This window comes from Megascapheus bottae, chromosome 11 (assembly GCF_031878675.1).
Source record: "Megascapheus bottae isolate mThoBot1 chromosome 11, mThoBot2.hap1, whole genome shotgun sequence".
Taxonomy (NCBI): Eukaryota; Metazoa; Chordata; class Mammalia; order Rodentia; family Geomyidae; genus Megascapheus; species Megascapheus bottae.
In genome coordinates, this window is record NC_143519.1 from 11,719,952 (window position 1) to 11,744,766 (window position 24,815).

The 24,815-nt window shown below is 43.5% G+C and overlaps 1 protein-coding gene across 1 annotated transcript in view; it reads left to right on the forward strand.

Annotated features, from left to right (window-relative positions):
- Positions 1-20,755: 20,755 nt before the first annotated feature.
- The window catches only part of Abcc4 (ATP binding cassette subfamily C member 4 (PEL blood group)), a 191,872-nt gene continuing 187,812 nt past the window's right edge, over positions 20,756-24,815 (forward strand). Inside the window, exon 1 of the mRNA XM_090341965.1 lies at positions 20,756-21,015. Coding sequence (XP_090198091.1) covers positions 20,942-21,015 — 74 coding nt within the window. The 5' untranslated portion in view covers positions 20,756-20,941. The remainder of the gene's footprint in view (positions 21,016-24,815) is intronic.

The window sequence follows — 24,815 nt, forward strand, 5'->3', positions numbered from 1 at the left end:
TGAGGCAAGAAGAGCCCTGGAGCAAAGGAGTTTGAGACCTGCCTAGGCAAAAAGAGACCTTAGCAAAGAAGAAACAGTAAGGACAACTGGGTAGCCAAAATGGCTCAGATCCAGTGTTGTTCACTGGACACATTATGTAATCAAATGATTTCCTTATCTACAGTGACTTGGTGATATCAAAACCATATCATAGGGTTGTTAAAGCAAAGCCTAATCACTTGGGTGGATCCTTTCTGTAATCCTAGCTACTGAGGAGGCTGAGATTGGAGGACTAAGGTTTGAAGCCAGCCCAGGCTGACAAAAGGGAGAGACTCTTACATTCAATTGACCAGCAAAAAAGCCAGAAGAGGGGTTGTGGCTCAAGTGATAAAATGGCAATTTTGAGTGAAAAAGCTAAGCAAGGCCCTGAGTTCAAATCCCAGTATCAGCCCTCCCTCCCTCATACACAACAATGCCTAATGGATGATCAGAACACAGCAAGGTAAATTATTATTATTATATTTTGCCAGTCCTGGGGATTGAACTCAGGGCCTGAGGTCCTTGAGCTTTCTCAAGGTTAGCGCTGTACCACTTGAGCCACAGCACTATTTCTGGCTTTTTCTGTGTATATGGTACCAAGGAATCGAACCCAGAGCTTCGTTCATGCTGAGCAAGCACTCTACCCCTAAGCTACACTCCTGGCCCCAAGGTAAATTATTATTACTAAGATCATTATCATTATTTCTTCTTCTGTAAACTGCCACTGTAATCTTCAAATCTTTTACTCCCCTTCTTTCTTTTCTTCTTTTGTTTTACTCTGTGTCTGTTTCTTAAGACATGATTTGACTAGGCTGGCCTTGAATTCCTTCTTCCTCAGACTCCCTTTTGCTGGGATGACAGAACTGAGCTATTATAACTAGCTACACTTTCCTTAAAGAAAGTATTTTTAGCATATCTAAACATATAATACACAGTATGTCATATATTACTATACAATAGTGACATAGATAATATATAATACTATATACAACAAAATATGTAATATGCTTTACATTATGTGTAACTCCTTATCAGTTTTATTACTTAAAATGCATGTGATGTCATCTATCTATCTGTCTACATATAAGAGATGTATCCTTGCTCAAGTCAAGTCAGTATACAAAATTAACCATTGTAACAAATCACCTTAAAAGGCAGTGGCTTTGAAATAAGCACTTCTTCCTTTTGGTGGCACTAAGGTTTGAACTCAGAGCCTCTTGTTGTTAGGCAGGTTCTGAGTCATGTCTTCTGCTCTTTTTCTGCTTTAAAATTTTTCACTTGTTTAATGTGTCATACTTTTCCAACATGATCCTCTTAATCTCTCCCCTCGAGTCGCCAGGATTAGAGGCACATACTACCACACCTGGCTTGAAAAAGCACTTCTCATCTCACAGTTTTTGTGGATCAGGACTTAGCATTGCTTAGCTACATCTTCTGTGTCTGGGCCTTTGGCAGGCTGCAGTCAAGATGTCCTCAGGAGCTGCAGTCTCACTTCAAAACTCAGCTGGCAAAGGAGGCACTTACGTGCTTACATGGTTGTTGGAAGGACTTGGTTCTTTACCTGTGGATGGCTGAAGGGCATCTTCTGCTCCTGCCTCCGGGGCCTTCTCAACCTGTGGCCTACTTTATCCAAGTGTAATGAATGAGAAAACAACACAAGACGGAAGTCACAACAGTGACAGAACGTGCAAATCACTGGGTTGGACCGGCTCTAGGGGCTGGGGTAGGAGGTGGACACTACGCAGTGGGAGGCCTAGCACAATGGATCAGGGCAGGTGTGTATGTTCTGAAATTCCCTACAGGAAAATCAAGATATGCCAGAAGGGTATTATTGGGCTTTGAATTACCATTGTTAAGGGTTTTCCTCTGCATCCATTGTTGGGTAATTAATGCATTTTTAAAGAACAATCTCATTCACTTTCACAGCAAGTCTGGAAGTTAAAGTCAGAAGGCTTAACAGAAACAAAGCCTTCTCACTGTCGAACAGAACTCTGCAATCTTATATGCTTTGGCAATGACCGGTCATCCTGGATGGGGGTGGAGGGCTGGCTAGGACTGGCCATATGTCAGAATGGAGCTGTGGTGTGGGTTTAGCACCGTTTTACTCCATTATGGTCACAGCACACATGAGACTATGTGTGTTTCAAGGACATATGAAAATATTTGGAAATTGAGTCTTTGGGTGAGATTAGGAGAGATAAGGGAAAAGGATGGATTAAGATGTATTGTGCTCACAAACATACATGCTGAGATGAAACCCCTTTGTACCACTCCTTAAAGACAATAAAACAATAGTAGGGTCTAAAAATTAACTTTCAGATTCAAGGGGTCAAAAGAAAATACAATCATGCTTTTACCAACCTAGATACAATCTAACTTATGACAGTTTCACTCATTGCCAAATTTTAGTATTCTTTAACATTTTACTGTCTTTGAAAGCACATTGAAAAGTCTGATGTTCTCATTGCCCAGGAATTCCCAAACATATACAGTAGACTGCTTACAGAGCTACCAGAGCCTGGCACATAATAAATGAGCTACTTGGGACCACATGACTTCAAAAGTAAACTCTTTATTTAAAAAAAAAATGCATGGGCCGGGAGTTTGGCCTAATGGTAGAGTGCTTGCCTAGCATGCACAAAGACCTGCATTTGATTCCTTGGTACACATATATAGAAAAAAGCCGGAAGTGGTACTGAGGCTCAAGTGGTAGAGCTCTAGCCTTGAGAAAGTCCAAGGACAGTGCTCAGGCCCTGAGCTCAAGCCCAGGACTAGCAAAAAAAAAAAAAAAAGATGCTACAGAAATAGATAGTAGATAGTCTGTAAATGCACTGTGACATGTGATGTAATGTCAAGGTCAGGGATGTGAGCATATGACCCTGGCATTTAATCCAGCATCTCATTTTGAAAGGGACATAGGTTGGTTTAATGTCCTTCAGTTTTCATCTTAGAAGTATTAGTAATTTTTGAGTAAGCCTCATATTCTACTTTGTACTAGGGCCTACAAATTATGTAGCTAATCCTGTCCAGAACTGAAAACAGCCCTGGCTAGAGCTAAATGTCATTCTAAAACAGTAAAGCTATGTTGTTTCCTTTTGCTTTGGTTTATTTTTAGGTCCTATATTAAATTCATTGAAAATATGTGCAATGTGCAATGTGTGTGTGTGTGTGTGTGTGTGTGTGTGTGTGTGTGTGTGTGTTCAAGGTAGCTGCTGTGATTTGAATACCTGTTCCCAGACCCATGCTTTGAAACTGAACCCCAAAGTCATTTGTTAAAGCTATTTGGACCTGGGATTTTGAGGAAATGAATGGATCAGGAAGAGTTCTTCCAGGCTAAGCTCTTCAGAAAGTACTGGACGCCAAACTATCTGAGCTAGGAACCAAGAGGGAACAAACGTTACCTCCACAAATTACATTTTTTCCATATATTTTTATTGTAATTAATAGAAGGGTTACATTATATTCACCAGATAGAAGGTGCATTACTTCACATACATTGATACCTTTTCTCATGTCTTGGTCCCCATTTCCCTCCCCCCACCCCTGCCCCTTGTCTTGTTTTCCCCCCTTCCCTATCCGATTTCAAATAACCAAATACGCATCTATACAATATATCAGAGAACAAGGTGAAATACTGTAACAATATGAGATAACCAAGGGACAGCAAAAGAGATGAGAGATAACATAGTACATTAAGGACAACAATCACTCATTCTATGGCTCACAAATTAAATTTTAAGTGGCCCTGAAATGTATAATCTAGTTAAAGTTTAAAAATGGTCCTATCCATACTCTAGCAAAGGACTGTCCAGAAAAAGAACAGTATTTTTGATTTGGGGAAACCAGCGGAGGAAAAACATCAGGCCGTATCCTGTTGATAGCCTAAGAGGCTCAAAGGCAGGATAAGGCCCGGCATGCTCAGGTCGCAGGCCACTAAGCACTTGACCCACCCCTTTCCTCCACGCCTCTGGGAGTCAGCAGGGCCAGGTGAGGACATGGCATTTTGCTGGACACAAAAGGGAAGCTCAAGTTAGGTATTAGTAAGCAGGCACAATCGTCCTGGAAGAAATCCCAGAGGCTCCTGGGACAGGGAAGGAAGGGCGGGCAGCGAGTGGGAAGGCATTAGTTCATCACCATTCTTGTCAGTTTTACTAGTAAATTTCATTTTGATTTGCTGGTCTACTTTTTCTTTTTTTTTCTTTTTAAACTTAGAATGAAACTACCTGCTTGTCACCGGAAAAAAAAAGTTTCAAGAATTAGAAAGTGAGGATTCTACTTAATCATAAATACAAAAATGCAGTAAATCTTCTAAATGTGTTAATAACAAGAGTTAAAAATGGCTGCGTAGAAGATCAGTAGATTAAAAGTGTCATATACAGAAAGTAGAGATGTGGTTTAAGCGATAGAGCTTCAGCCTTGAGCAAAAAAGCTCAGTGAGAGCATAAATCTTTGCATTCAAGACCCAGTACTGGGTCTTCTAACACTTAAACACAAGTAACGTTCTTTAGCCTCTTATGTACTCATAAAAGTATTTTCTAATTATTGCCTCGTTCCTCTCACTGTTGGCGTAAAGGAAGGCAGTTGATTTTTGAGGGTTAATTTCATAGCCTGCTACCCTTCCAAAGTTTTGAATCAACTCAAGGAGCTTGGGAGTAGAGTCTATAGGATTCTTTAAATGCAGAATCATGTCATCTGCAAAGAGGGATAGTTTTACTTCCTCTTTCCTACTTGGATCCCCTTTATGCTTGCTTCTTGCCTTATTGCACTGGCTAGGAATTCTAATACTATCCACAACAATGTTCATTGCAGCATTATTCACCATAGCAAAGATATGGAACCAACCTAGATGTCCCTCAGTTGATGAGTGGATCAACAAGTTGTGGTATTTGTACACAATGGAATTCTATGCTGCTGTCAGAAAGAATGACATTGCCCCATTTGTTAGGAAATGGAAAGACTTAGAAAAGATCATATTCAGTGAAGTAAGCCAGACTCAAAGGAATTGAGGCTCAATGGTTTCCCTCATTTGTCATAATCAGTAGAAACTTTGGGCTCTACTAGCAGAGATCTGCAATAGAGCAAAACCTTGATATATAAGGCCATATAGTATGAAGCTAATTGAAAGGACCTCCAGGATATTGAAACAAAAGCCATGTAACGAATGATTGTTGTCCTTAATGTACTATGTTATCTCTCATCTCCTTTGCTGTCCCTTGGGTATCTCATATTGTTACAGTACCTCACTTTGTTATCTGATATATTGAATTTATTTGTATTTGGTTATTTGACATTTGATAGGGAAGGGGGGAAAACCAAGATGGGGGTGGTGGGGGGGGAGGGTAAAGGGTACCAAGACATGTGAAAGGGTATCAATGTATGTGAATTAATGCACCTTCTATCTGGCAAATATCATGTAACCCTTTTATTAATTACAATAAAAATATATAAAAATAAATAAAAAAAGTATTTTCTAAAGTAACAGAAAACCTATGATTTTTAAAGCAATAAATAGATAGGAAAAGTATAAAAGAAAAAAGTATAAAACACTGGAGAGTTCTATATTGACGTCTGTGTTTCATGTTTCTATTGACCTAAATCAATGGAGAACTATTGTCATGAACAGACATGTCAGAGCTACAAATATCCTCATTCATCTGTGAATTCACAGTAATATATACATCTATAATTCATGTATATATATATATATATACAATAAAGAAATCTTGTCAAAAATTATTTGTTGTCTTGAAATTCATAGGGTGCAATTGGACTTATAGTTTAGTTGTAAAGCACTCACTCAGTGGGTGTCAGGCCTTCTGTTCCATCCCTAGCTCTGCAAAAAGAATTGGTATGAAAGATCAAATAACAGTTATAGCTAAAAGAAGTTCATAGTTGAGATGGGATTTTGGCCTAGTGGTAGAGTGCTTCTCTAGCATGCACAATGAACCAGGTTGATTTGTCAGTACCAAATAATAGAAAAAGCTGTGTTGGATTCCTCAGTACCACATCAGAAAAAGCTACAAGTATTTCTGTGGCTCAAGTGGTAGAGCTCTAACCTTGAGAAAGCCCAAGGACAGTGCGTAGGCCCTGAGTTCAAGATCCAGAACTGGAGAAAAAAAAGAAAAGGAAAACAAAAACTAAGGAAGAAGTACATAATTGGGAAATGAATGTTTCGTCATTCTTCACATTACAAAGCTATAATAAAGTCTTATGGGTTAGATAGTGCATAGACGGGCAAACTGATCAATGGCACAGAAGAGAGGCCAAAAACAGATTCAGGAACACAGGGCAATACTATTCTAAAAGTGTCATTAAGAACTGTGAGACCGGGTGCTGGTGGCTCACGCCTGTAATCCTAGCCACTCAGGAGGTCGAGATCTGAGGATCGCCATTCAAAGCCAGCCCAGGCACAAAAGTCTGTGAGACTCTTATCTCCAAATAACCACCAGAAAACCAGAAGTGGAGCTGTGGCTCAAGGATCAAGTGGTAAAGTGCTAACCTTGAGCTGAAGAGCTCAGAGACAGCACCCAGGCCCAGAGTTCAAGCTTCACAACTTCAACCACCAACGACAACAATGAAGAAGAGGAAGAGGAAGAGGAAGAGGAAGAAGAAGGAGAAGAAGGAGAAGAAGGAGAAGAAGGAGAAGGAGGAGGAGGAGGAGGAGGAGAGGAAGAAGGAGAGGAAGAAGAAGAAGGAGAAGGAGGAGGAGGAGGAGGAGAAGGAGGAGGAGGAGGAGGAGGAGGAGGAGGAGGAGAAGGAGAAGAAGAAGAAGAAGAAGAAGAAGAAGAAGAAGAAGAAGAAGAAGAAGAAGAAGAAGAAGGAGCAGGAGGAGAAGGAGAAGGAGAAGGAGAGGAAGAAGAGGAGGAGGAGGAAGAAGAGGAAGAGGAGGAGGAGGAGGAGGTGGGGGGATAAAGGAGAACTGTGTACTGGCCCTTAATCCTAGTTACAGGAGGCTGAGATCTGAGGAAGCCAGCTGGAGCAAGAAAGTCTGTGAGACTTTTATCTCCACTTAATCACAGAAGAAGCTGGAAATGGCACAGTGACTCAAATAATAGAGCAAATACCCTTGAGCAAAAAAAGAGCTAGGCATAGCACCTGAGCCCAGAGTTGGAGCCCCAAGACCAGCAAAAAAACAACAACAAAATAAACAAATAAAAAAGCCCACATATACCACACACACACACACACACACACACACACACACACACACACACACACACACACAAGAACTGCCTCTGATGGCTGGGTCTGGCAGTGCATACCTATGATCCCAGGTTTTTGGGGATAAATTGACCGTGTCAGCAGGTTTGTGGAATACTGATCTTCAGCATTAAGCTCACCGCCGTGGCTACACAATCACCTATAGCACTTTCTCAGCTTCCTAAACTTAAATTCTGACCCTGTCAAACAAATGATCTCCCCATTTCCCTTCCCTGGCCTTTAATATCTACTCATTTGCTTTCCATGAATTCACCTACTCTTGAGAACTCATCTAAAGGACAGTAAAAAATGTATCCATTCATGTCTGCCTTATTTCACTTAGGGCAATGTTCTCAGGATTCCTCTGTGAAGCACTTCCCATACTTTAGAAGACTGAATGACATTCCACTGCAGGCATCCATCCCCTAAACACATGGATGGTCTTCAAGTCTGCCTTGACGTAACATCCAAGCAGATTTTGTATATGAGAAGAATTTTACAGTCTGTCATTTATGTCCTTCTTATGTTGATAGCCACTTCTCAGCCCTATCTTAATGTAGCAGATTGAACCAACAAGAGCTGAATTTACCCTCCCTGAAGACAGACTCGCATGTCATATGGAAACGGACTGTAGGGAGAGCTTCAGCCAGTGTACATGACAGGTGTCAGGCAAGGAAGGGTGTATGACTGAAAAATTGAATTCTGACCCCAAACTTGCTCTGTCCCTGGTACATGTGTAATCTGTAGCTTGAACTCTGGGCCCAGGCATTGTTCCTGAGCTCTTCTGTTCAAGGATACCACTCTACCACCATGAGCCACAATGCCACTTCCGGTTTCTGGTAGTTAACTGGGGATAAGAGTTTCAAGGATTTTTGTGCAGGGCTGGTGTTGAACTGTGATCTCAGATCTCAGCCTCCTGAGTAGCTAGGATTACAGGTGTGAATCACTAGTGCCCTGCTGTCTCTGCCATTTAAAAAAAACTCCATATAGGGCTAGGAGTTTGGCCTAGTGGTAGAGTGCTTGCCCAGCATGCATGAAGACGCGCGTTCAATTCTTCAGTACCACATACATAGAAAAAACTAGAAGTGGTGCTGAGGCTCCAGTGGTAGAACTCTAGGCTTAAGAAATACCAGGGACAGAGCTTAGGCCTTGAGCTCAAAACCTGGACTGGCAAAATAAATAAATAAACAAACGAACGCACTCCTTATAGATGAAATAATGTTGCTACAGGTCTGAGAAGGTTTTTTTAAATTTTATATTTAATTTTTTAATGTGAAAGACCAAAGTCTAATAGAATCTTCCTCTCCCCATTTATTAAAGTATCTCAAGATAGTTGTACAAAGGAATTTCAGCTTAACATGTCAATGTATGAATATAATCTTGATCAATGTTATCCCTTCTATTATTTTTTTCCTCATCTCATTCAGCCCCACCCAGCCCTTCAAGTTACCTGGTTCTAGTTTTATATAAGTACATTCAATAATTCTAAGTGTATTCATGCACTTGTCCTTTCTGGGAAGATTTGAAAATTGGCATCCTTGGCTACTGGACTAGTTGGTTGTCCTGCTGCTGTGATTGTAGTATTTACTGTAGGTTTTAAAGGATGAAAGCCTTCTTGCCAGTCATTCTACAGAATTGGTTCTGGTGACCCCATTTCAACTTCCTCTGAGGCAACCCTTGGCAAGTATCTGTCATTACTCATGCCTAGTTTTGAGCTGCTAAGTTATATCAGGCACATCAGAATTGCTGACTCACTGACCACGTTCTTTAACTTTCTGCTGTTGACTCTACATAATATCAGAAGACAAAGAGAGAGGCAGATCCAGGTGGCACAGAGTTCATGGGGTTGGCCAAATCTGCTTTTCCCCCCACTACGGAGAATCTATTTCCCCATTGTCTGAACTTTAGTACTTACAAAATGGAACTAATACATATCCCACACTGGCATTGCAAGGAGTTAGTGAGCTGGAGTGAATTAGCCACTCAGCAAAGGATTTCTATTGTACTGAATGGAAAAAAGTCACATTTGCAAAATGGTTGCCTTAGATGATATCATGTTAGGTCCAAGGCACAATTCTATAGAGTTTGTTTCTGCAGAGGCTACACTTTTATGTTTCTCATGTAGGTCCTTACACTGTGGTCCTGAGAAAGCTAGCATTAGTGATGACTTTATTCACTTTTTTAAAAAGTTTGTTTGCCAGTCCTGGGCCTTCAACTCTGGGCCTGAGCACTGTCCTTGGGCCTTTCTCAAGGCTAGAGCTCTACCCCTGGAGCCACTGCACCATTTCCAGCTTTTGTCTATGTCTGTGGTACCGAGGAATCGAACCTGGGTCTTCGTGAATGCTAGTCAAACACTTTACCACTAGATCAAACTCCGGCCTGACTTTATTCACTTTTTTTAAAAAGACAGACTTCTAAAAATCCATGTAATCTTTGTTAATCTGTATCATATAATCACAATGCTTTCTTTCTTTCTTTTTTTTTTTTTTTTTTTTTTTTTGCCAGTCCTGGGCTTGAGCTCAGGGCCTGAGCACTGTCCTTGGATTTTCTCAAGGCTAGAACTCTACCACTTGAGCCTCAGCACCACTTCTAGCTTTTTTCTATGTATGTGGTACTGAGGAATCAAACCCAGGTCTTTGTGCATGCTAGGCAAGCACTTTAACCACTAGGCCAAACTCCCGGCCCCAATGCTTTCTTTCTTTTAAAAATACAACTGCAGCCAGACACTCATGCCTATAATCCTAGACACTCAGGAGGCTGAGATCTAAAGATTATGGTTCAAAGCCAGCCCAGGTACTAAAGACTGTGAGACTCTTCTCCAATTAGCCATTAAAAACCCAGAAGTGGCACTGTGACTCAAGGGGTAGGGTGATAGCCTTGAGTTGAAGAATTCAGGGACAGTGCCTAGGCCCAGGTTCAAACCCCACGACCTACCAAAAAAAAAAAAAAAAAAAAAACTACGACTGCTGGGCACTCGTGGCTCATGCATGAAATCCTAACTACTCAGGAAGCCGAGATCTGAGGATCACAATTTGAAGCCAGTCTGAGCAGGAAAGTCAGTAAGACTCTTATCTCCAGTTAACCAACAGAAAACTGAAAGTAGAGCTGTGACTCAAAGTGTCTAGCAAAGCAGTAGACTTGAGCTGAAGAGCTCAAGGACAGCACCCAGGCCCAGAGTTCAAGCCTCACGACCAAAAAAAAAAAAATACATTTAATTTTTTCTTGTACAGTTAATTTAGAAAACTTGCAAGAGATTTCACGTTGTTCTTGCTTTTTTTTTTGGCCAGCCCCCAGTTGAGCCACAGCACCACTTCTGGCTTTTTCTGTGTATGTGGTACTGAGAACCCTGGTCTTTGTGTATGCTCAGCAAGCACTCTACCATTAGGCTAAACTCCCAGCCTTGCTTTGATTTTTATACATCTATTAACCTCAGATACAGAAACTGTCCCTGGTACTATTTTGGCGTATTTTCTTCTCATCTGTCTTAGTTTCACACCTTCTACTACATAACTGGCATAGTGGTTTCATATTATTATATTAATGTTTTCTCTTTTCTTAATTTGAGCCTTGAAATCAGACTCTAAGACAAGGTTGGAATGTCGAATGACATGCAGTCGTGTGCATCTGTGGTCCTATCTACTTGCCAGGCAGAGGTAGACAATCTCTTGAATGTAGGAATTTGGGGCCAACTTGAGCTACAACTAGGAGACAGTACAAGAAATCAAAACAGACAAGCTGGAGCATAGCTCAATGGCAGAACATTGCCCTGCGTGTATGAAGCCCCCAGTTGCACCCCTAGCTCCACAAAAATAAACAAACTGACAAAAAGTTTGAATGCTGTAGAGATGATCCCCAAAAAACACAGGTAATGGGACAGGGCGGTAAGATGGTACAGTGGGTATTCATTTCTATGACTATGACATAGAAATGCAGAGAGAGAGAGACAGACAGACAGACAGACAGACAGACTCAGGTTACTGTGAGATGAGAGCGGAGGGCCTCTACATAGGCACTAGTCACAGCCACACTGTGTTGTTTAAAATGGCCGTCGAATGATCCGCTGAGTAGATGAATGTCTTTTCAAGGACTTTACTCTCCAGTGATGGCTTTTCTTTTCTTGGTCACAGCAGCAAAAAGTTTCAAAGAGTTTGGTGTAACGGTTGTTTCCACATCTTCATTTACTTCTTTCCCCAGCATATTTTAGTAGGTTTCTAGCTCCCTCTCCTTAGAATGTTGCTTTGAAGAATTTAGCAATGCCCCTCTTCAGACAAACCCAGGCTTCTCTCAGCCCACCATTTCCCAGAAAGCAATCTCCTGTTAAGACAGACGGAAAGCTTTCTGTCTCTGTTCTGTGAGACTGTGTTTTCTCTCACCGGAATCTCCTTTTAGGATTTTCTCCCCGAGAAATATTGGAGGGCTCTATCTTGGGACTCTTCTCTACTTTAAATGTGTATTTTCCCTTAGATTTTTTTTTTTTACCCAAGGTCATGATTTTTGTTGTTGTTGATTTTGATTTATTTTTTAGAACAATTTTAGGTTTATAACAAAATTGAGTGGAAAGTATAGAATCTTCACATATTCTGTTCTTACACATCCACTATCCCCTACTGTGATTGGTATATTTGTTATAATCAAATGTGACTCTAAATCCTTAGCTGATAGTATGGTTCACCTGTATGTGCGCCTGGGTGCTGTCCATTAGCTTTTTTGATTGAGGTTGGTGTTCAACTACTGGTGCCACAGTTAATGGTTAATTGACAATAAGTCTCATTAACTTTCTTGTTCAGGTTGGCTGTAAGCAGTGATCCTCAGATCCCAGCCTTCTGAGTATCTAGGATTATAGACATGAGCCATTGGTACCTTGCTTTGTTGTTGTTTTATGTTTCCTTCTTTCCATCCTCCCTCCCTCTCTCCCTCTCTCTTTCCCTCCCTCCCTCGTGTCCCCTCCCCTCCTTTCTGTGTTATGTGGTGCTTGAAATTGTGCCCAGGTCTCAGGTACGTTAGGTAAAGGTTCCACCATTGAGCCACATCCTGAGATTCCAGGATAAAATTTAATGTTTTGCAGTCCATGACATATGAACCACCTAACATTATAATACAGTATAGAATAGCCTAAGAATCCTCCATGTTCCACCTATTATCCTTAACTTGCCTCCTACCACTGACATCCATGAAATATTTGTTGCTATCTTCACAGACTTGTTTCCCAGAATGTCACAGATTTGGCATTAGGCTGGCTATGGCTCTTAGATCTTGGTTTCAAGGTCATGATTCTTAACATGGCCTAGAAATTCATGACCTCCTATCACTTGGCCCAGAAATTGTTTCTGTGCTCTGTAGTCCTCATCTTAGTGTATGTTTCTTCCTCTGGTGCACAAAGCCCTCTGCCTTTTGTTTGGCTCCTTCTTTATTTCCATATTCTAGCTCAATTCTCTATTCAACAGCCTTCCCCAGTTTAAGTCAGGACTCACCAATCACCTTCAGGTACTTTGTCATTTCCTGTTTATTTTCTTTTCAGCTTTTCCACAGTCTGAATTTACCTTCTTGTTCATTGCTCACTTGATTATTGTCTGTCTCTGTGCTATTTTGCTATGATTTGTTTTTATCCACCTTTCCCCGAGTTGGTGAGCTTACTGAAAGCAAGGACTTCATTTTTGGTGAGGGGGTGGGTGGTATCCTTTCCTGAGCCCATCCTCATGACTTTTCAGCAGTTTTTGGAAAATTCATCTCAGTAATAAACCAAGTTTCTAGATGACCAAAAGCAAAGTATCATTGTTCCATTCCAATGTGAAGGATAAGTAGGTAAAACATACCAAAATAAGGTTAGACTTCATGAGGTAGTCACACTACTGGCCTTGTGTGGCCTTGTTACACTCAGATATGACTGAGGTCAACTGGGAAAGATGACAGTGCAGTATGTTCCTAAATCACTAAGTTCTGGAACCCAAGGATAACTTCTCCACATGAACTGGTGCATGTGCCAGCTTTCCCAGCTGTGGGAAAAACCAGTGATATTAGTAACATGGCAGAAACAGAAAACGTGCCACAGCCATTATTTTAAATTTTAGTAGGTTATTTTCAAAATATGATCATTTTTAATCAGTGGTTGGTATAACCATCACTCAGGTAATGTTTAAAAATTCTTTGGTATTGCTTTTTCAAACCATCTTATATTTTGTACTTACAGCATGTCTTTGTTGGGACAAGTTACATTCAAGACTTCAAAAACCTTTGTGGATAATGCTATCATATTGGACAGCCCTGGGCTTATGATGTCAGGAATTTAATTAGTGCAAGGGCATAGAATTTTCAGTAACTGGAAAGGTATTTTTGATAGGTGTCTTAAGTTGTGTTCCCACAGTAGCAGACTCTGACACAAAGAATGGAGTGCAAGTTGTTTATTTTGGAGGTGACCCCAGCAAGCACTTATAAGGACTGGAGAAGTGAGACAGAGATGGGAAAGATGCCAAAGAAGGGGAGGGGGCTCAGACAAATGGACTCCATCTTGCTGGGATTACCAGGACACAGAATATGCCAACTAAGAGGCAAGAGAATGGGCTGTTCCTCCTCCTACTCTCCACCTAATCCCTGGATGCAGGTTGATTCCAGTATCTGGGATTTGCCTTTCAGATGCTCCTCCACGGCTAGCAAAAGGCTAGATGCTCATAAGCAGTGCACTGCATTAGTCCTGGACAAGTGCCCATACAATATGAGCTGGAAAGTGGCAACTTCTGCCAAAGAAATCACACAATCTAAGCAGAGATATTATTAGTTTCTAGAACACCAGAGTCTCGATGCCACCAAGACTCCTTTATACTATTTGTCTTACTCATTTATGTACCCAAGAGATCTGGCAGAGTTCTTGGCATGCAATAGGTGTTTAATAAATAACAGTGACTCTGTGACTTCCCTTTAGGTACTTGTCATACTATATCAGGCTTCTCCATACAAATGGGAGACACAGGTACCAGCAGTTTTTAGGTCATGACCTGTACCTTTAGCAAAACCCCCAAACATAACCTTTCACATTAGCAGACAGTTTCACATCAGAGAAGCCAGTGAATATGGCTCAAATACTTTGGTCACTGTTATGGCCTGGTAGGACTATCTGGATTTGAGATAGGTGCCAACTTGCATCTGAAATCTTCACACATCATTACAAGTGTCAGCCTATGACAGAGTTTAAGTTTTTGTCTTTAAATTTTTTTTTGCCAGTCCTGGGCTTGAACTCAGGGCCTGAGCACTGTCCTTGGGTTTTCTCAAGGCTAGAGCTCTACCACTTGAGCCTCAGCACCACTTCCATCTTTTTTCTATGTATGTGGTACCAAGGAATCGAACCCGGGTCTTCATGCATGCTAGGCAAGCACTTTAACCACTAGGCCAAACTCCCGGCCCTGTCTTTAAATTTTTTGAAGGTCCTGGGATATCCATGAATATGCCTTAATATATTGCCTTTTCCTTGTCATTAGTTTTTGACAAGGATGTCATTACTTTTTTCCAGTTACTTAAACTAGAAACTTCAGAATTATGGTTTCCTGCATCTTTTCATCTTGTCTTTCCAAATGTTTATTCACTTAATAATATTATTAAGTGCTAGGTTCGGTGATCTTTAGAGATCTGAGAATCCTGTGGCTCTTTCTCTAGAAGCATCTCTTAGTGCCTGTGGGTTGTTTTTTTTTTTTTTTTTTTTTTTTTTTTTTTTGCCAGTCATGGGCTTGAGCTCAGGGCCTGAGCATTGTCTTTGGACTTTCTCAAGGCTAGCACTCTACCACTTGAGCCTCAGCACCATTTCTGGCTTTTTTCTATGTATGTGGTACCGAGGAATCGAACCCGGGTCTTCGTGCATGCTAGGCAAGCACTCTACCACTAGGCCAAACTCCCGGCCTGCCTGTGGGTTTTTATGTGTGACAGTACTAGGGCTTGAACTCCGGGCTTCATGTTCTTCCTTAAGGCTGGGAAGGTGGTTAGTAGGCATGAAGCCCTGGGTTTGATTCCTTGGTATCACATAATCAGAAAAAGCCAGAAGTGGCTAGCCTTGAGCAAAAGAAGGTCAAGGACAGTGCCCAGGCCCTGAGTTCAAGCCCCAGGACTGGCCAAAAGTTCTTTTTTAGCTTTTTCCTCAAAGCTAGCTGGTGATGCTCTTCCATTGGAACTACACTTCCCCTTCCAGCTTTTTCTTTGCTATTTAATTGGAGCTTAGAATCTCATGGACTTTCCTGCTCAGGGTAGCTTGGAATCACAATCCTCAGATCTCAGCTTCCTGAATAGCCAGGACTACAGGCTGGGGCCTGGTGAATCATCTCTTATTGATGGGCCTCTCCATTTCTGCTAAAGCGACCCAGAAGCCACACTTTCAGAAGGAATTGTAATTGTTCATTCTTTTTTTTTTTTTTTTTTGGTGGGTCATGGGGCTTGTACTTGGCCTAGATGCTGTCCCTGAGCTCTTCAGCTCAAGGCTACCACCCTACCCTTGAACCAATCTCCACTTCCCTTTTCTATAGGTTAATTGGAGATAAGGGTCTCAGGATCTTTTGTTCCCTGGGCTGGCTTTGAACCTTGATCCTCAGATCTCAGCCTCCTGACTAGCTAGGATTACAGGCGTGGGCCACTGCACCTGGCAATTTTTCTCTCTTAAGCATGCTACTCTGAACTCACAGGGCAGGGACATATCTCAGCATGTTATTTACGCCTTTCCCTCCATCTGAGGCAGCATCTTTGCCTTCCTTGAATTGTGATGTCTGACTCTTCAAGTCTTGTTACATGGAAAATTTCTCAATGACCTGAATCACTCATTCTAGGTGGAAATACTTCCTTATTAGTGTTCTCTAGTATCTCCTGCATCTATTTATTTAGTATTATTTTGTAGTGCAGGGAACTGAACTCAGAGACTCATGCATTAAAAAAAAAAACTCTCTACCACTCAGCCATACCTCTACCTCTACCCCATTTGTTATTGTACTTATATTCTATTATGATTATTGTGTACATATAGTTCTCTCTACCTAGTTCAATGTTTCTTGACTCAGACCACTCATTAGGCTCTCTAGAAAACTTATTAAAAAATATGCAAGCCAGGTTCTACTCCAGAACACATGAATCGGAATCTCTACACTGTGAGAAACTCAAGGGCAGAAATTACTTTTAGCAGCTGGTGAACTTTCAGATGGTATATAATAAGCATAATGTATGCATCTGGGATTCATTGTATCTTAAAGAAATGACAGCTGGATGCTAGTAGCTCAGGCCTGTAATCCTAGATACTCAGAAGGCTGAGATCTGAGGTTTGAGGCTTGATTCCAGTCCAAGCAGAAAAGTCCATGAGACACTTCTCTCAAGGTTGGAAGTAGAGCTGTGGCTCAAGTGGTAGAGTACCAGCCTTGAGTGAAAAAGCTATGAGACTGTGCCCAACCGTTGCGCCATCACACACAAAAAAGGAAACTTAAAATTTATAACAGAACATGATCTGTATTACTGGATAGCGAATCCAGTCTTTCACATGCCAGAAAAGCATTCTGCTATTGGGCTATACCTTCAGTCCCTTACCTGTTTTTCCTTTAAAGGATATTCACCAGGTAATGTAACTGTTTCATAATCTAATATTAGAACAGTTTTATTATCTGCAAAAGAAACCCTGCACTCAGTAGCAGTCAGTCTCTAATATCCCCAACATCTGGCCCCATTAGGCAAACGCTAATCTATTTTCCATCTCTACAGATCTGCCTATTCTGGATATTTTCATTGGAAAGGAATCTTACGACATGCGGTATTCTGTGACTAGTTTCACTTTCTTAGTGCTATGCCTTGGATCTGAAGTGAAAGTTTGGTCCCTAGCCTGAGGTGCTAAGGAAGTGAGGGAACTTGTCACCGAGAGGCCTCATGAGAGGAAGTTAGGTCTTTGACAGATGCTGCCTTTGAAGGAGATATTGGGACACCATGCCTTCCATTCTCTGTCTTTGTTAACCAAGGCTTTGAGCTGAATAGTCTCCCCCCCCCACTCCATAAGCTCCCATCACAATGTTCTGTGCTATTATGGGACCAAAGCAACCCCCTCATCTCAAACCTTCCAGAACTGTGAGCCAGTCCTCCTTTCAAGTTCATTTCCTCAGGTATTTTGTCACAGCAATGGATATCTGACTAACATACTTAGCATAGTTCTAAACTTCATGCTGTAAGATAGGCAGTAACATTTCATTCCTTTTACAAAATGCCAAATAATATTCCATTGTCTGACATACCACCTTTTATTTACCCACTGGTCAGCTGATGGACCCTTGCATTTTCCCTCCTTTTTAGCTTTTATGAATAATGCTATTAAGACATTTGTGTGGAACTTTTCATGTAGGCATGTTTTCATCTGTCTTGAGCATATTCCTTGGACGTATAATTGCTGAGTCACAGGATAACCCTTAGCTTTTGGAAGAATTGCCAGACTGGTTTCCACAGTGGCTGTACTAGTTTCCATTCCTGTCAGCAATGGTGCTCCATTTTCCTCCTCTCTCACAACTTGTTATAGTCTGTCTTTTTGGTTATAACATTATTTGAGGCCAGTGAGCAAGTGTAGATGATCTTTCCTTTCTCTGTGTCTCTTTCTTCCTAATTCCCTCACTCATGTCTCTCTTCTCTTTCCCTCCCTCATTCCTTCCTTCCTCCCTTTTGTTCTCTTTCTTTTTACTAGGATTGAATTTTGGGCCTCATGGAACCATGGAACCATGTCCCCAATTATCTTACTTTTAGTTTGTTTAGTTTTTGAGTTAAATTCTCTCCTCAGTCTTCCATCTCCCTACTTCTTTTTCCTTGGAATTATAGGTATATTACACTACCTCTGGCCTAAGATCTTTCTTAAAATATCTCTCCCCCTCCCTCCTACCAGCCTTTGCAAGCTAATACCTTGTATAGTTGTCCAGTACCCAAAAAGGCACTCACTGCAAATACACGTATATATCCCATGTATTTAACTTTTTGTGGCATTGGGATTAAACATCCTCTGCACTTAAACCATTGAATTAGAGCCCTTGCCACTTACTTGTTGAATAAATGGGGGGGGGGCGGGAATCCTTTCATTGACAAGTTGCTGTAGTATATACTCACAATGTTAACAATGTTATAAGGACTAAAAGAACTCTTACTAGAATGAGGAGTGGGAATTCTGATTCTCACTACAGACAGAAGAAGGACCAAAAGGACAGACAATCATGAGAAGTCAAGACCAGGTAACATGGTCTAGTTTTTCTCTCTATAGTCTGCCTGCTTCTTACTATTTCTTCTAAATACCTAATTAATTAATGTTCAGAAAAGAACGTTAAGTTTCAAAGGAGCTTAGTTTAACACAACTCAGCAGAAGCTGAAGGGACCAAGTGCTTTGGCAGTTTGGAGACTGCTAATTATGGTTCTGACATAGTTGCAGAGGATACAGCGCACAAGGAACGTTCAATAGACTTCTAACTTTAGCAAACAAGTTCTTCAGCTTTGAAGTACAACTGGTAGCTGAATAAGTACCAAGGCTAGAAAATTTAGAGGCTGTCAAAGAGCACTGGAAATCAGAAAATATACTTTGGTTCATAGATTTATATTATTGGAAATAATTAATGCAGATATAAGCTAATGATCACAGTTCTCTTACAGTCTACAAATTAAAAAATACTGTCTTTTTGTGATGCAATATTTCAAACATACACAAAGTCTCAAGAAAATTGTATAATACAGCCAACCATCTGACTCAAACTTACCAAAATTTTGCTATCCTTACATACTTGGCTTTTATTTATTAGTTGTTAAGGAGAAAGGGCTAGAGCATGTTGCTCAGAAATCCTGGGCTCAAGGGAATTCTGTTGCCTCAGTTTCCAAAGTAGCTTACATTAAGGCTGCTCAGGACACTGGGTACATATGAAATTATGTGGGCAAAAATAAATATTGTATGCAGTAAGGATTTCTTTTAAAAGGGATTATTAATCTTACCATTTCTGGTAAGTGTACATGAAAAAGATAAAATGATCTTGTTGCTAGCACCATGATCTAGTAACCTTTAGCTCTTCATTTTTTTGCAGCACTGGGAGCTTCAACTCAGGACCTTGAACTTTCATTTGGCGTATGTACTCTAGGCTGATGCTCTACCACTTGAGCCACTCCTCCACTTTCAGTTTTTCCTGAATCTCCCGCAATAAACAGTCTCACATACTTTTCTGCCCGGAGTGGCCCCGTCTGAGATCCTTAGGTTTCTCACTTCTGAATAGCTAGGATCCCAGGCGTGAGCCACCAGCATCCAGCTATGAGGGTTCATATGGTAGTCTTTGGCGATTCTTCATTTGGGACTGCAAAAAGAATCTGCTGAGCTGCTAAGGAGACCACACTACTAAGGATTTCTTAGGGGAGCCCAGAAGTTAGTAACAAGCTTTTGGTCATTCATTCACTTAACTGGGGCTCCCTGGGGCTTTTTGTACAATGACCATGCTCATGTGGGGGGCAAGGGAACATGTTAGGTTCCAACATTAAACCCCTCATCCTACACACACACACACACACACAAACACACACACACACACACACACACACACAGTTTGAACAAGCAGTTCTCAAGTCTGTTTTTCCTTATGCAGAAGAAAAACAACAACAACAAATAAACCTTTTGTTTAATTGTTAGTTAAAAGCCAGATAAGGTACCCAGAAATGTGTTAGTGTCCTAGCCTGGCCCCTGGTGGCTCCAGTTTATAATCCCACTTACTTCTGAGGCTGGGATCTGTGGGTAGGAGTTTCAAGCCTGACTGGGCAGGAAAGTCTGTGACTTTCAGCTGCAATAACCACTAAAAAACCCATCAGGGAGCTGTGATTCAAGTGGTAGAGAGGCAGGGTTGAGCAAAAAACGCTCCGGGATAGCACCAAGGCTCAGAGTTCAAGCCCCAGGCCCACTATCCAAATAAAAACACCCCCCCCCAAAAAAACCCAAACAAACCCCACAAACCAGTGTCCTGTGACTCATGTTCCTTTTGCCACTGTTACTCCAGTAGCTTCTCTGCACTAGGCCATCTCTCTTTCTGAAGCCAAGCCCGCAGCTTCCAGAGACCCGACCCTGCCACCTGGGGGAATGGCACGCCGGCCCCGGCAGCGTCCGTGCACTTGCTAATCTCAAGGCACCTGCCCGCCTTTCGGTGGGGCAGCTGGGCGGAGATAACGCCTGCGCCGGAGCCCGCGGCTGTCCGGGGCCGGACGCGGGGCCCCGAGGCTGGAGGGCCATCCCCCGCGGCGCCGGGGTAGGTCCCGCCGCGCCCCGGGCGCCCCGCCGCGCTCTCCGGAGTCCCCAGCCGCGGCCCCGGGGGCGTTCCTGGGCGGCGGGGCGGGGCCGGCGCCGCCCCCTTCTCTCCCCCCCCCCCCCCCCCCCCCCCCCGCCCTGCCGGATTTCAAGGTCGGTGTCTGGGCGCTGAGCTCAAACTCGGATCGAGTTGGCCGCCGCCGGGTGCCTGCGCGCCTGGGCTCCGTGCGCTCCGCCAGGCCCCCGCCGCGCTCCACGCGCCGCTTCCCCGATTCAGGACTCCCAGCGGCGGCGTAGCGGGCGCCCCGAGGCTCCCCGGGAGGCGGGGACGGGGCGGGCCGCGGCGCCGCTCCCGGAAGCGGCGGGTTATCCGGATCCCGCCGCGCGGACTCGACCGCCGTAGCAGCTCCAGCATCCCGACCGGTGCCCGCCGGACCCGTGCCCGTCCCCGCCGCCGTCCGGCCCCCGCCCGGCTGCAGGATGCTCCCGGTGCGCACGGAGCTGAAGCCCAACCCGCTGCAGGACGCCAACCTGTGCTCGCGCGTCTTCTTCTGGTGAGACACGCGCCCGCACCGCCCGCGCCCCGCCGCCCCGCGCCCCGCGCCCCGCCGCCCGCCTTCGCCCGCCCGCGCCCCGCGCCCCGCGTCCGCGCCGCCCGCGCATCGGGGCGCGGTCCGGGGTCACCGCACCCCGAATCCCCCCCCACCCCCTCGGCTCCGCCGATGTTCTTCCACCCCCGTCTCCTCCAGCCCTCCCTCCTGCTAGGGCGCCCTGCAGGGCTTGGGCGAGTGTCTCCTGTGGACCGTGTGGGCCGGGGATCTGAGGGATGGCACCATTCGTGTGTGTGAAATAATAGATCTTTTTGGTGTCGGGCTTTTTTTTTCTTTCCTGCTCAAGGCTGGCGGCGTGGCGGTGAAGCCCACCTCCGCCTTCTCCTTTTTGGGGGGAGGGGCGAGTTGGAGGTGAGAGTCTTGTCTTAGGGATTTTCCTGCCCAGGTTGGCTTCCAACCACGGTCCCCGGGAACTTCTGAGGATTACAGTTTGTGATTGTTATTATTATTATTTAATTTGTGAATATGAGGATACTTGGTGAGCAAGGGCTGTTTCCAGGTGTGGCTTTTGATCCACATCTAGTTGGAGAGTAGGTCTCTGACCCCCATCTTCTTGTGGTTTGGTGGAACTTTCTTTTCTTTTCATTCCTTTCTCCTCTCTCTCTCTCTCTCTCTTTTTTGCCAGTCCTGGGGCTTGAACTCACGGCCTGAGCCCTGTCCTTGAGCTTTCTCAAGGCTAGAGCTCTACCATTTGAGCCACACAGCATCACTTCCAGCTTTTTCTATGGATGTGGTACTGAGGAACCGAACCCCGGTTTTCCTGCATGCTAGGCAAGCACTCTACCACTAGGCCAAACTCCCAGCCTCTGTTTGGTGGAATTTTCTACCTTTGAGGGTAGAGTCCTAGAGACCTGGGGGAATTACCTGACCTCTCTAGTCTTCAGAGAGGTGCTCCTGGTCTTGGGCTGGTGGCTCTGCCATCTTGAAGCCATTGATAGGTTTCAGAGCTGGGTGGCACCCTCAGGCTGCCCTCTCCTGTGGGAGGGAACAGGTGAGCAAGGCAGGGATGGAGATTAGTTAGGTGGGCCAGAGCCTTCAGGCTAAAATGCCTGGACTGATTACCACTAACTTCTGTTCTTAACCTCTGACCTTTAATTTTTCCCACAGTCAAATGCTTTCTTCATTTATGGGAAAACGTAGGGGATCCCAAGAGAAAAATGAGTCATCTACTGTTACTTTAATTGTGATGTATTCTCTGTTAGGACCTGCTCTGAGGGGCAAACCCAAGACTATGGGTGTGGTTAGTGTATCAAGTAGCTCTATTAGGCACTTTGTCTCCTGAACTCCAGGCAAATCACAGAAGTCTTCTTCCCTTTTCCTCTTCTCCTTCCCTCCCTCACTGCCTCCCTTCCTATTTTCTGGTACTGAGACTTAAACTCAATCAAGGCCTGGGCATTGTCCCATAGCGTTTTGGCTCAAGGTTAGTTAGCATTCTGTCACTTGAACCACAGCTCCACTTCTAGCTTTGTGGTGGTTAATTAGGAGTCTTGCAGATTTTCCTGCCTGGGTTGGTTTTGAACCATGATCCTCAGATCTCAGCCTCCTGAATAGTGTTCCAGGCATGAGTCACCCATGCCCACCTAGGGCACAGAACTTTTGATACACTTTTCCTTTCATGCATTTTCAAAATGTAAGTGCAGGGAAAGCCAGGCCTGATGGCACATACCTGTAATCCCAGCTACTTTGGAGCTGAGGTGTATCACTTGAGCCTTAAGGAATTGAGACCAGTCTTGGCAACAAAACAGACTCAGTCAGATAGACTTGCTTTCTTGACTTGGGGTTTTTTTTTGGGATAAGACCTTGTGTGTGACTGTGATTTTTCTACCTATGGTATCTTGCATAGCTGGGATTACAGGTGTTTGCTAAGACACTATCATTTTTGTGATAAGAATGTCGCTAACTTTTTTCCTCGCTGGCCTTTAACCTTAGCTCTCCTGATTTCCTGAGGGATTATAGGTATGAGCTATGATGCTTGGCTAGGACTGCCTTTAAAACAGAAAAAAAATGTGGGTGCCATTGGTTCATACTTTTATCCTAGCTACTCAGGAGGCTAAGATATGAAGATTGCAGCTCAAAGTCAGCCAGGGCAGGAAAGTCTAATTAACCAGCAAAAGCCAGAAGTGGAACTGTGGTTCAAGTGGTGGGGGGCTAGCCTTGGGTGCAAAGTTCAGGGATGGTGCCCAGATCCTGAGTTCAAGCCCCAGGATTGGCACACACATACACTTGGTATGGCACACACATACACTTGGTATGTATACACACACACACACACACACACACACACACACACACAATAATACTAATAATAGCAAAAAAAAAAAAAAGGTGGGTGCCCATTTCTATTTCTGAGCCCAGAGTGAGATTTTTGTCTCTTACTTTTTGCCTGAAGGTACTCAAGCTGGTGTATTTTAATTATTTATACAGGACTGAGCCAACAATAAGTTTGAGCAGGATTCTTGCTGTCCTGCAAGCCCTGAGGTTGTTCTTTGTCCTTCTCCCAGGCTGTGGCTGGCTGCAGGTTGAAAGTTAACAGTGGGGGAGTGCCCGCCCCTCCCCTCTGTGGGCCTTGAGGGCCTTCTGGAGCCAGAGGCATCTGACCCTCAGAGAGTAGAGAGATCTTGCTCTCCTGTTGCTGGCCAACTCTCAGTGAAATGTCATCTTGTAGAGCTGTGCTGTTGTAGAAACTGCCGCCAGTGACGACAGACCAGATCTCTAGGGGCTTACAGAACTCATGATATGTGGACAGAAAAGCAGATGGCTTAGGGAGAGCTTGGCTGGTATAGATATGTGTGTTTATGTATTCATGTATGTATGTATCTGGTATCAGAGCTTGAACTCAGGATCTTGCACTTTACTTGGCTTGTGGCTGCCTTTTGCTGTTTAATTGGAAATAAAAAGTCATACAGAATTGTCCACTTGAGCTGGCTTTGGACCTTTATCCTCAGATGTCAGCCTTGAGAGTAGCTAGGATTATAGGCATAAGGCACCAGTGCCCAGCTAAATTGTGTGTGTGTGTGTGTGTGTGTGTGTGTGTGTGTGTGTGTGTGTGTGTTTTGGTCCTGGGGCTTGAACTTAGGGTCTGGGCGCTTTCTGAGTTTTTATGCTCCAGGCTAGCACCCTACCACTTTGAGCCACAATTCCATTTCTTGCGTTTTGGTAGTTAATGAGAAATAAAAGTCTCATGACTTTTCTTCCTGGGCTGGCTTTGAACCTTGGTCTTCAGATCGCAGGCTCCTGAGAAGCTAGGTTTACAGGCATGGGCCACTAGGGCCTGGCTAAATTGGGATGTTTTGATACTGGTTTTAGAATCCCTCTCACTGTTGGTCGTTAACATAGTCCGAGTGTAGGTGGAGGTTGGATTGTCTTTCCAGGGCTAGCTCTTGCTCTGGAAAGATTCAAACCACTTCTTTCTTGATCATTTAGTTTGGCCATTTGTGGCAATTTTGCTGTTGCTCCAGATGAGATGTGGAATAGCTGAAAAGCACTGAAATTTACGACAAATTCTCTGCAGTGAAATGAACATGCCAGCAGGCTTTGTACATTTATCATATACTTTAAAATTCTTTTTCTGTCTTTATTCTTGCAGTTTCATATCCGGTCAGTAGGTGAGGTACTGCCTTGTGTTCCTTTCCTCCAAGTCAGGAGATGAATTTGTCTTTTGCGTTTACTTAAGGCCTTTGATCTTGCTGCTTCTTATTTCCTCGAGGCCTACCTCATGGGCTAAGTCCGGTCTACTGTTGCTG